The sequence below is a fragment of the Myxine glutinosa genome, chromosome 12, assembly GCF_964187855.1.
Source record: "Myxine glutinosa chromosome 12, kmMyxGlut1.1, whole genome shotgun sequence".
NCBI lineage: Eukaryota > Metazoa > Chordata > Myxini > Myxiniformes > Myxinidae > Myxine > Myxine glutinosa.
The window spans coordinates 22858593-22871827 of NC_136272.1; the positions used below are offsets into that span (position 1 = coordinate 22858593).

General features: G+C 45.4%; 1 protein-coding gene and 1 long non-coding RNA gene across 3 annotated transcripts in view; one reads left to right on the top strand and one right to left on the bottom strand.

Annotated features, from left to right (window-relative positions):
• Positions 1-8577, bottom strand: LOC137438117 (uncharacterized). Its single transcript, XR_010986653.2, has 3 exons — positions 8359-8577; positions 1201-1354; positions 1-856 (listed from the first exon to the last, which is right to left on the bottom strand). It is a non-coding gene; the product is annotated as an uncharacterized LOC137438117 (long non-coding RNA).
• The window catches only part of UBR7 (ubiquitin protein ligase E3 component n-recognin 7), a 21831-nt gene continuing 17159 nt past the window's right edge, over positions 8564-13235 (top strand). Inside the window, exons 1-4 of one of the 2 annotated variants that reach the window (XM_068133074.2) lie at positions 8564-8990; positions 9290-9423; positions 9810-9870; positions 9983-10078. In XM_068133074.2, the coding sequence (XP_067989175.1) occupies positions 8772-8990; positions 9290-9423; positions 9810-9870; positions 9983-10078 (510 nt within the window). In that variant the 5' untranslated portion in view covers positions 8564-8771. The remainder of the gene's footprint in view (positions 8991-9289; positions 9424-9809; positions 9871-9982; positions 10079-13235) is intronic. The other variant, XM_078766570.1, reaches the window with a different exon arrangement.

A 13235-nucleotide genomic window follows, 5' to 3' on the forward strand; every position in this document is an offset into this window, starting at 1 on the left:
TTGCAGATGAAACACTTTTTATTCATTTTGGCATCTTTGTTTTCTTTATTCGTAGGCAGCCTGTGGTAGCTTGGCTGCATCATTTCCAGGGGGTGCGGCTGTGCCGCTGATGCAATGCCACGTTATCAGCTAACTGGTACTCAATTTTGCCGACCTAGGAGGGATGGCAGGCTGAGTCGACCCGCCTGGTGTTAATTCAATGGCACAACAAGGGCTTGAACTCAAGACCCTCGGATCTTAAGCCAGCCACTTAACCGTTAAGCCATCACCGGGCTATTTGGCATCTTTGTTGTGGGGACATTGAATTGATCGATTGTATTACGAGTTGTTCATAGTTTTAAAAGGTAAGATGGGAGTTTGTTTTTATTTAGAAAAGGTAATCGATTGGACATTGTCATAATTTAACTAAACTTATAACATGATTCCACGTTTCAGGTTTGCAACAGATATTTTTAAGGAAAATATTAATTTGAAAACCACTTTAAAAAATTATTTTCAAAAACAGGGATTGTAGTTGTGCCAAATGAAATACACCATTTTATATAAAAAATATTGTTCAAGCTGCCATGTACAGTACAAACAAATAAAGACTGGCAACTTCCAATGTCGTCGTCATACGCAACACATGGCTGCGGATTAGCATCAGTTCTTTTGGGGGCATCGCAGTGCCGCTGATGCAGTGCCTCCTGTAGGTTAGAGCAGGAATTATAAATGTGGCCAGGGCGCTGGCGATAGCTCTCCTACTCTTCGCGAAGGACACCATGGGGTCGTCAACGTCCACAAACTAATGCTGACAGACAGGATGCCCAGTTTAACGTCCATCGGAGGGATGGCACACATTGTTGCATTACTCTGCCTGTAAAACAGCAGTTCATAGATAGGCTAAGATTGACACCAAAGCCAGACAGCACAGATGCTAGTATGCATACCTATACACTATCCTGCCAGCCCCATGCACCCAAAAAGAACGGCCTGATCCGTTCAGTGTTCTCAATCTTCCACAAGCCTCGACTTGAAACAAAAAAAATTTGTGGTTGAATAGAGGTGCTTGCATTTCCATCAATTGAAGTCATTTATGATACTTTTTCACTTGGGTTAATAACTCTTACCCTTGCAATATATTTATTTTACCATCTGTGTCAATACCGACAAGTAGTCATTCACAGCATAAAAATAAATTAATTCATTTTTTAAGCAGACCTGCACAAGACTGCAAAATCCTATTATGCACAACACATCTTCTTCTTCTTTTTCTTTGCTGGACTGTTGAGCCCACAGTCCTGCCTCCCACTGCCTTTATCTTCCCCGTTTTTTTCTTCCTCATCTTCCTCACTCTCCTCAGCTTTTCCTTGTGCTGCGATAGAAGAAATAACCTTTCAGAAATAAAACAATTTCAACTTGGTAATCTCCAAAAAAAACCTTCATTCTGATGGCTTTTGGAAAGTTTACACTGCAAACACAAACTTTTCTGTTTTGCAATTCATGACTATAATTCAGTAACACTATCCTGCCAGCCCCATGCACCCAAAAAGTTTCCTGGATTGATGCCGATTGCTGACTTTTGTACAAAGCCAAACTGTATTGTCTCACAAACTCAGTTTTGCCGTTAGATTAATAACAAAGCAGCTTGCTGGTCGATTAAGTGCCTTGGATGCCTCTATATCATTTGGCATTATTTAAAAGAACATGCTTCACATTATCCACCATACTTAATATTCAATGTATCAACGAAAGTACGAGAGTGGTTCAAATTTGATCGAGACAAAAGGAATTTATGTTTATAGATTAGCACAGGTGTGTTCAATTACCAAGCAGCTAGCTAGCGCTTGCTAAGTCGGCCGATCCTTCATGGAGTGCTTGCTTGAGTGCTTAATCCACTTGGCTGATGGGTAATGGGACACACCCCAGGTGGGAAGAGGACAATTCCAGCGAGGAAGGATTATTGAGAGAAAGAGGTGAGGATGATCGTCCTGAAAGAAACGTAAGCAAGATGTGGGAGGAGCGTGGAGAGTGTTTACCTGCTCTCGTGGTCAGGTATAATGCAAACCCCGATTCAAAATGACCTGTACAACCGCCAATATTGGCGAAACTTGGAAAAACATTTTTAGAGAAACATTCCAATTTAAGATTTCGAGTCGTATTTAATAATAGCCGGCGAAGCCGGTGTTGTGAATGAACGCATACGTATTATGTTGAAAAGCCAGATTTTGCTGAATCCTTTGAGAATTTCGAAGCTTTGACGCACCAAATCGCTCCATGGAGGCCGCCATCTTGCGGATGTGGAAGTATGCATAACAAAAATTGAGAAAAAGTTCAATAGGAGTTTGTTTCACCCGTCTTTGTTTGATTCACAATCTTATGCACCTCTAATTTGTAATTAAAATACTTTAAGACCAACCTCAGCCCGCACGGTCCCTGGTTATCTTCAACGAAAATCGTCACCAAACACCGGAACCAATGAGATTCGAGCATTTGAAAAAATATTTCAAAAAATCTTATTACCGCGTTTGAGGCTGAAAACGGCGTCAAATATTCTAAAATTGACGAAGAATTCGTTTTTAGAAATCTCGCGGCCGTAGGGAATACTTTTTCACGGCCGGAAATATCCGAAGTTGAGACGGAATTCACCGAATTAATCAAGAAGGAAATTTTATCAATTTTAATCTCATCCAGAATGCAAATGGTGCCTACTACACCTACTACACCTACAACACCTACTGTACCTACTACCAACTAGAGTCCCTGTATAAAGAGAGTTGCGCCATGCGCTGACCCGAGATTTCTGGTCACGTGATTTCGTGGCGCCATTTTGTGTCTAACTTCACCGTGCGTGAACGTCAGCTTGGTACGGGAATGTTGTTTATTGCCAAACAAAATGACTGGTTGTTCTGCTTTTGGTTGTTCAAACCAATCTGGGAAATATAAGATGTATAGATTTCCAAGTGATAAAGTCAGGAGACAAATTTGGGAAGCGAAAGTCAGACGAAAGAGCTGGAAAGCGATCGGAAAGCGATTCAAGTCTTTACTTGTCGGAGTAGTGATGAGTTTCACTTGTGAGGAGTGAACGGAGTGGTGATGAGTTTCACTTGTGAGGAGTGAACGGAGTAGTGATGAGTCTCACTTGTGAGGAATGAACGGAGCAGTGATGAGTCACTTGTGAGAAGTGAACGGAGTAGTGATGGTGTCTCACTTGTGAGGAGTGAACAGGGTAGTGATTAGTCTCACTTGTGAGGAGTGAACGGAGTTGTGATGAGTCTCACTTGTGAGGAGTGAACGGAGTAGTGATGAGTCTCACTTGTGAGGAATGAACGGAGCAGTGATGAGTCACTTGTGAGGAGTGAACGGAGTAGTGATGAGTCTCACTTGTGAGGAGTGAACGGAGTAGTGATGAGTCTCACTTGTGAGGAGTGAACGGAGTAGTGATGAGTTTCACTTGTGAGGAGTGAACGTAGTGGGATGAAGTGTTGGTCTGGTCAGAGTGTTGTATTACGGGCAGAGTTTTCTTACGGTCTGAATGTATGAATCATGTTCTGTACTGAATGTATGAACCAAGTTTTGCACTGAATGTTTACTGTGTTGGCCTCATCGTGTTCCTGGTGAAATTAAACAAGTTATGGTGAATACGACGTCTTATCTGTGCTTTTCCATATCTGTTTGACTAGACGAACCGTGCACACTGAGGTATTTTTAAAAGTTTTTTCTCTGTTTAATTACGGCTTGGCGCAGTCGAAAATTAAGTGTTAATTAAGTCGCCAGCTATGAAACATATTAATCGATCAGGCAATATCCATCAGAGTTCTGGGCAAGGGTGTAGTAATAAATGAACGTTTCAATCTTACTAGATGCCGATGACGTTTTCCTTATGTCAGAGACAGAAGCTGACTTGCAGCTTGTTAAATCATTACAATGGAAATTGAATATAAATGTCGATAAAACTAAAGTTGTACACTATAGAAATATGGCAATACCACGTACAGAATTTGTTTTAAGTGTGTTAGACTATATGTCGGCTGGAAGTCCTACACCGGAATTGCTCTCGGCACCCTTTAAAAAATATTGGATATGCCCACACTCCTTTCTAAAAGTTATTAAAATTCAGAGAACGACAGCATTGGTTTGTCTTACTTATAATGTTAGCTCTTATATGCAGTGTTGGCTTGTAATATGCATTGCCATACCACTTTTAATATCACCCCACAGGTCTTTTTCACGGCAATAGCTGAGTTTTTGACAAAACAAATATCACCTGTATGTAATAATAAGACTAAATATGTGTAGTAAAAATTTTTTTAGCAGGCTTAGAATATATCACCCCATATCGCGAATGTACATTGTACAATGTACATTGTACGAATGTACAATCGCGAACTTCCGGGTTCGGTTGCGAGAGGACGCTGGCGTTGCATATTCGCCGCTTCTCCGACTGGATGGATGTACAGGGTCTGCTTCTACTTTTCTGACCTGACATCTCACACCTGTCCTGCCTTTTCACACCCGCACGTGCCGCGTGTTCTCCGGCTGGATAACGGAATCTGCTTTTGATGGTACGGAATACGGAATCGAAAGGCCCGCTCCCGTTGTTTGTGGCCGTGGCCTTGTTTGCCGGTGGCCTTGTGGTCTTTGTGGCCTTGTTTGCCGCTGTGGTCTTGATTAGCGGCTGCAGTCGTTTGCCGCTGCGTTTGCCGCTGCGTTTGCCGCTTTGCCTCCTCGACCTTGGCCTCGTACTCGTCCCTTCGCTCCTGCCTGGCATGGCTCTGAAGTACTCCGCCGCAAGGCTTCTTCTGCTCAATACCCGCTCCACCCCATCATGCATCTCTGCCATCAAATCAAATGGACTCCTCCGACGACCCAGGTACATTCACCGTGGCTCCGGTCGCAAGTTTGTTTATTTGCAATCAGGTCACTCCATCCCCGTCCTCTGGTCGGCTCAGCGCACTCTCACTCTTCGTCCCAGCGCACCTGGTCACAGCAACCCACACGATCGCACCTCTTGCCTACGAACCCTGGCTAAATCACCTGAATTCATCCCTGCTGTTCAAAACAACATCAAGCTCACCCTGTTCAACACCCGGTCCCTCAACAATAAATGCCTCATCCTGAACGAATACATCCTGGATAACAAACTGGACTTTCTCTGTCTCACCGAAACCTGGCAACAACCTCTGGACTACTACACACTCAACCTCACCACACCCAATGGATATTCCTACGTCAATAAACCACGCTCGGAGGGCCGAGGTGGTGGAATTGCCGTTATCCACCGTCAAGACATCAAGACCAACCTCATCTCCATCTCATCTGCTCCATCATTTGAACACCTGGCTTTAAAACTCTCTGGTCACACGCAGTCAGTCATGGCTGTCGTCTACCGCCCTCCCAAACCACACCCATCATTCCTGTCTGACTTCTCCTACTTTCTGACCCAGCTATGTTCCCTCTCCCCCTCAATCCTCCTCCTTGGTGATTTCAATATCCACATGGACTCCACTGACTCCACAATAACCACTGACTTCACTGATTTACTCACCTGCTTTAACCTCACTCAACATGTCGACTTTCCTACCCATATCCGTGGTCACATTTTGGACCTTGTCTGCTCCACTGGATTAAATTTGCACCATCTCTATGGCTCCGACCTCACCCTCTCTGACCACTTAGCCATCACTCTGACCATCAACATCCCCGCCCCAACACCAAGGCATTATCGCACAATCAACTTCCGTAAGCTAAACGCTCTTTCACCTACCTCATTCTCATCCACCCTCTCTGAAAAAATGTCCACTTCTCCCTTCATTGACCTCCACACCCCTTCCGACCTCACTGACTACTACAACCACACTCTCTCCTCCTGCCTTGACCAGCTTGCGCCTGTAAAAACCAAAACAGTTTCTTTCACCCATTCTGCTCCCTGGTTTACCCCTGAACTCCACCTGATGAAAACTCGTGCTCGCCAACTTGAAAGACTCCGCAATAAAACGGGTCTCACAGTTCACTCCCAAGCCTACAAGGACCACATACAACACTACAAAGATGCCCTCTCCCGCGCCCGCTCTGCCTACTACTCTCAAATTATCCACTCTGGCTCCGGAAACCCAAAAGCACTCTTCTCGACAATAAACAAACTCCTCCGCCCCCTGAACACCACCACCCAGTCATTCACAGTAGACAACTGCATCTCCTTCCTCTCTTTCTTCCAACGCAAAATTGACAACATCTACAACAGCTTGACCACCGCCGCACCCGCTCCCCCTCCAACCACCTGCCCCCCCTTGTCCTGCCATCCCCTGTCTCGGTTCTCCCCAATCTCTCCTACTGACCTCTCTGAACTCCTCATAGGAATGAAAACTGCCACCTGCACTCTTGACCCCATCCCCTCCAGCTTTGTCAAAGCCTCCCTCCCTGCTCTCTCTCCACTTATCATTGCAACAATAAACTCCTCCCTGTCTACAGGCATCGTCCCACCTTCCCTCAAAATTGCTGCTGTTACCCCCATTCTAAAAAAAACCTGGTCTAAACCCTGACACCCTAAACAACTTCAGACCCATCTCCAACCTACCCTTTCTGTCAAAAGTTTTGGAACGCGCTGTAGCCACTCAACTCAAACATCATCTCTCTGCCAATAACTTGTATGAAACATTCCAATCCGGATTCCGCTCCAACCACAGTACTGAAACTGCTCTCCTCAAAATCACCAACGACCTTCTCCTCTCCTCTGACGCTGGCAACCTCAACATTCTCGTCCTCCTCGACCTCAGCGCTGCCTTTGACACCATCGATCACACTATCCTCCTCACCCGACTTGAATCCACCTTTAACGTCACCGGCACTGCCCTCTCTTGGATTAAATCATACCTCTCTGACAGATGCCAGTTCATCTCCATCAATAACTGCAAATCCCCCACTGCTCCCCTCCCCCAAGGTGTCCCCCAAGGTTCAGTTCTTGGCCCCCTCCTCTTCATCCTTTACCTGTCCCCGCTCGGTCACTTAATCCGCCGTCATGGTCTCCAATTCCACTGCTTCGCCGATGACATCCAGCTTTTCATCTCCACCAAGTCCGTCTCCACCGACACCCACTCTATCCTGACAAACTGCATCACTGAAATAAAATCCTGGCTTCAAATCAACTTCCTCAAGCTTAACTGTGATAAATCTGAAATAATCATCATTGGCCCAAAAACGCTCACAAAATCCACCCATAACTTTGCCCTCAACATCGACGGTATCCCAGTATCCACCTCCCCTCACATCCGGAATCTTGGCGTCATCTTTGACCAAACCCTTTCCTTCGACAAATACACTAAACAGATCACAAAGTCAGCCTTCTTTCACCTGAAAAACATTGCCCGTCTCCGCTCATCCCTCTCCTCCACGGCTGCAGAAACCCTCATCCACGCCTTCATCACCTCCCGTCTGGACTACTGCAATAGCCTCCTCTATGGTTCACCCTCAAAAATCACCAATAAACTCCAATACATTCAGAACTCCGCTGCCCGTCTACTCACTCATTCCCGGACCCGTGACCACATCACCCCCGTCCTTTACAAGCTTCACTGGCTCCCCATCCCCCAGAGAATCCAGTACAAAATCCTCCTCTTGACATACAAAGCCCTCCATAACCTGGCCCCATCCTACCTGGCTGACCTCCTCTCCAGACACACTCCCACCCGCAACCTCCGCTCTGCTGGTACCAACCTCCTGACCCCCTCCATCCGGACCAAATTCAGATCCTGGGGGGACAGGGCCTTCTCCATCGCTGCTCCCACCCTCTGGAACTCACTACCTCACACCATCAGAGACTCCTCCTCACTCACCACATTCAAAACATCACTAAAGACCCACCTGTTCAACGCTGCATTCAACATTCAACCCACAGCATTTAACCCCTGACTATCTCTTCTCCTTCTCCCTCCTTTTGCTTTAAATATTTCCCTATTGATTCTTGTCTTGTCTTTTTGATTCTTGTCTTATATATATGCCGTATATCGCTGCTGTTTGTTTTCTTGATTCTTGTCTTTTTGCAATTGTTGTTTTCATGTATTGTTATGCATTATGTTTTCCACTCTGTCAAAGCGCCTTTGGGCTTCTGGAAAAGCGCTATACAAAATAAATGAATTATTATTATTATTACATGTATATCTAATCCGACACACTTAGACACAAAATGGCGTCCAAATTTGAGTTGACACAACTCTCTATATACAGGGACTCTACTACCTACTGATGCCATCGTGATGGGTAAAATAGTGGCAAGAGGCTTGGGCTTCGCCGGCTCATTGCGGCTTTGCAGTCGGGTACCAGTATCGTCGATAATATAAAATATATTAAGAAAAATAGAATTAAAAAACGGAGTATTCGAACCTCCAGCTGCATCCGGTGCTGCCACCTCCTCCACAAGTTGTCCTAAGACCGCGGACACCTCTCCCTTGAACCGCCTCACAGCTCCAGCGAGATCTCGCAGGGTACCACCGGAGGGAACGACCAGCTCCACGCGTTTCCCGTCGCCGGTCTGCAGTACGCCGCGAATCCCGGGCGCCGCCATTGCTGCGCCGACCCCGCAGGAACTACTTCCGGCGCGTCATCGACGTCATCACTGCGACCACGCCTCCCGCACCCCGTCCGTTTAGCTTAGCTCCTCACAAACACCTCGTACGTTTGACCTGTCGGACATCGTCTCGACGATTAACGGCGAAGTCTCTCAGTAACCGGCGCTTTCAACCGTTCGTCTGCGAATCGCGCGTTCAGGATCGTCGACGCGACAAGAAAGGCAAGAAATGGCGCAGAACGGATTCGGGCAGAAGCGGCGACGCCAAGAAGAGGAAGAAGATGCGAAGGATATTCTCAGCGAGCAAGGAACCGACGACTATGCGCAGGAAGATGCCGGAGACACGATCGTGTCTTTGGTGGACGTGATTAAAGAGGACGAAGAGCTGGAGAATGAGGCGACCGCCGTGCTGGGCGCCAGCGACTCGGAACGTTGTTCGTACACGGACGTACGTTAAGTACACCGCCCCGGCCCGTGCCTTCTTTGTTTGTGTCTCTCTCTCTTCCTCTCGTTTATCGGTTTTCCTACTTTTGGGATTTGCCAGATGAAAAAAATGGCGATCAGAAAACGACTTGTGCATACGTTGCTCTGGCGTGTCCGTTCTGGCGGGAAACTTGCTCTTTGTTCGGGAGTGATTCGTTACACAGGAATAAGTTTGTTTAATAATCAGGAGCAAAACGAATGTTTCGACTTCTCGTGTCCTTCGCCGAATGATCTGATCTGATCTAATGTGTTATCTGCCCCCAGGGCTTTGCGAAGCGCCAGGCTTTGTACGCATGCGTCACGTGCACGCCACGTGGTGCTGTCCCTGCAGGGATGTGTCTCGCGTGCAGCTACACGTGTCACGAGGGACACGACCTGCACGAACTGTACACCAAGAGGTCTGTGCACCGATAGGCCGATTTGACCCTCTGCTGTCGTAGGATGTGTGGGTTGTTTATTTATTTATTAAAAGCACGCGATGAACCCACCACGACAACCGACGTTCCATCTTTCAACGTCCCTGCCCGACATGTAAATTAATTAATTATGCCATCTATTTATTACATACCAAAAAGGCTTGCAGAAGTTTTGGCCCTCTCTGTTAGCCTCCACACACCCATGCCCTTTTTCTTTGTATGTATTGTATGTAGTCTCCTCTGATTTACATTAGTAATTGTAAGTTAAAGAACTATTGACTTCTCTATACCTTTCTGGAATAAATATTAACACGTCACCCTGGCAAATGTGTTTCCTCCCAATTCCCACCACCTAAATGGCTTTATAGAAACTTTCGTTGTGATTGTGGCAACAGCAAGTTCCCAGACATGACCTGCAAACTGTACGAGGTGAGTTTATTTATTAATTAATTTACTTTTCTCCCATAGATCTAGTTTACCGGCTCGTTTCCTTTAATCGGTGCCAGGATGGGTGGAGAACGTGCCCACCTTCTTATTTCAGGACAAAGACCCCATCAACAAAGAAAACAAGTACAACCACAACTTTGAAGGCTTATACTGCATTTGTGACAGACCCTACCCTGACCAGGATGACGAGGTTTGAAAGCTACACAGCCATCTTTTGCGTTGTCTGTTTGACTTGATCAAGCGCTGATGTCTAAGTGATTTGTGAAGCAATTGAGCGTTCGTTTCTGGGAACATTAAGGCACATTGCCGTCATTTTTCAACGGGTTAATGCATTTCTTTAATGATCTAAAGTTTATAAGTTATCTGAAAACCGATCTGACTTCACGTTAACTATAAACGGCCCTTGGAAGCGGTGGCTGCCAATCTAAGTGAATAATATGGCCAAAAGTCTGGCCCTCAAACAGCTCCAAGGGCCGCAAGGCCCCCTTTACCGCAATTAAAATCCAAAAATGATATCTTACTATAATTCACCAAATGTCCGTCCATCTGTTCGAAGGTACCGCAAAAACGGCTCAACCGATTAAAACGATATTTTTGGTGGGTGATCCTGGGATCTCCAGAAGTAAAATAGGCTATTTAGTTTTTCCAATTTCAGCTTTGGTCTCCAGCATTCTTAGGTTTGGACTCCCGCATAACATTTGCGATCGCATAACGTTCATTATGACGATGTTCTCATTGTGACAATGTATGTGTTCACGGCAGTGTTTGCCGTGACGGTGTGAACGTAATTTCGTAATGTTTTTCGTTTCGTAATCCTTTAATGAACGTTTAATGTTTAATGAACGTTTAATGCCCTTCGATGTCCAGGGCCGCACGCCACACTGGACTATTCATTCATTCATTCATTCATTCATTCATTCGATGTCCGGGGCCGCACGCGCGCTACACTGGACGGGCCAGCGTGTACCTTGCCCTTCGCCGTCAGGCTCGGGTAAACCGCTGAGCCCCATCCATGATGGGGCCTGGGGCTTGAGACTGTCCTTCATTAAAAGTATAATAAACGCTGTCTCCATCGATCTTGCCAAGGCCGTAACAGCCGTAACGTTTAATCTCAACATGAGAGAATTCCACATACCGTAGCTATTTGGGCGGTGACTACGCTAACAGATCGCTGTCTCCATCGATCGCTAACAGATCGCTGTCTCCATCGATCACTAACAGATCGCTGTCTCCATCGATCGCTAACAGATCGCTGTCTCCATCGATCTTGCCAAGGCCGTAACAGCTATCGGCTCAAAATCCTTTTAACTGTTGATTTGGTACAGTGACACGTATCGGGAATTTGGTAAACGTATCGGGAGTACATACAACATAGCGATTGTGAACACGATTCACGATCAAGATCATCACGATCACAGTGTATCGATCACGATTTGAAACACGATGGAATAATATTTACCGATATGAACAGTGATGTGGCTTTTATTGAAATTCTAAAGATACTGTTTAGATTTTGATGATTTGCGTGTGATATGATTCAACGGATGTTTATGTGAATCGTTTAAAATGAAAAAAAACCTTCAATTTCTGATATTTTGCCTTTTTATTTGGGCTTCCCAATTGAAGCCCTGCCCATAGGGCGGGTACCGTTGCTAGTATGTTTAATTTAAATTGAGGGCTTAGCAGGATGGTGGAGGCTCTAGACTCTAGAGGTACGCACACTCAGCTCTAAGCTGTCTAGCTAGCCTGGGTTTGAATCCCGACCCAGCTATAAACTGTCTTCGTGATGTTTCACAGGCAGGGTGCTTCATCAATGTGAGTGCCGTCCCTCGGATGGACGTTAAACTGGGTGCTCCATCTGCCGGCATTTGTTGTTGGATGTCAAAGATCCCACGGTGTCCTTTCTGAAGAGCAGGCAAGCTGTCGCCGGCACCCTGAACATGTTGCAAAATCCTGCCCAAACCTATAGGGGTGCACAGCATTAGCGGTACATCAGTGCTCCCAGCAATGAAGCAACCAGCAGCAGAGTCTGCATATATAATTAATTATATTATATCAACATTAAGAATGTCATCAAGGATCGAACATATAGGATCTTGTGGACAATTTGCTTCTTGTAAATTGCAAAACCAGGGGTGCCACAAGGAGATGCATTGCGGGAACACAAGCTGGTCATGTGTGGCCCACCATGACTCTAAAGGTACAGGTTGTGGGTGATTATTTCAGTGCTAGCCTAAACCTGGAGTCAAACATTAAGCAGAGATGCTAACTACTGCAGTTTGTTCATCCACATGGTGCTGCAAAACTGCAGATATTAACAACATTAACCGTAACATTAACATGCTACGCATTGTATTTTAATAATACGTGCCATTGACTCAACATGAGCCAATCCCTGCGACTTCCTGGTTTCGTCTTTTTGTTTTTCTCTGTTTGGGGGAAAATTGGTTTACACTGCCTTTCCATGGACCATCCGTAGACCTTTATTGAACATTCTCAGTTGCATTATTAGTGAGGACATTGGCAACCTTGGCTTGCACATGCAAGCATGGAAACGGCCGAAACATGATGATGATTATTATTGAGTCAACCGTACAGTAGACCAGATCTTTTGGTCCAGGTACATTAGCTCCTCCTACCTCCCTGAAGAAAAGTAAATAATTATCTAATTAGACAGGGTCAGAGTGAGCAAGCATAAAAAATGAGCTCTGAATGACCGATCATACAGTCGTGGCCAAAAATATTGGCACCCTTGCACTTTTTTCAAATAATGCACCATTTCTCCCAGAAAATTGTTGAAATTAAAAAATCGTTTGGTATCCACAAATGTATTTCTTTTGTTTGCAGTGGAACAAAACAAAAAAAGCTGAAAAAATTACTAAATCTTAGCTTATTCCACACAGAAATCCTAAAATGGCCCGGACAATATTATTGGCTCCTTTTAGAAGTTGTTAGAAATAATTAGATTTTGAGCAGGTGATTCTCCTTTACTTTGGAATTGAACTCACCTGTGGTGAGTTACAGGTGCCTGCAATATAAAAATGACTCATTGAACCAGTTTCAATAGACAAAAGGAGTCGTTCTGCTGTTTTGTGTCACTGTGTGTACCGCAATGAGCATGCAGAATAGAAAGAAAACCAGAGAATTGTCTGAGGATTTCAGACAAGATTGTAGCCAAGCATGGACAACCTCAAGGCTACAAGTCCATCTCCAGAGACTTTGATGTTCCTCTGATCCACTGTACGCAATGTTATCAGGAAGTTTAAGGTCCATGGCACTGTAGCCAACCTCCCTGGACGTGGCCGCAAGAGAAAACTTGATCGAAGATTGTAGTGAAGGATTTTTCG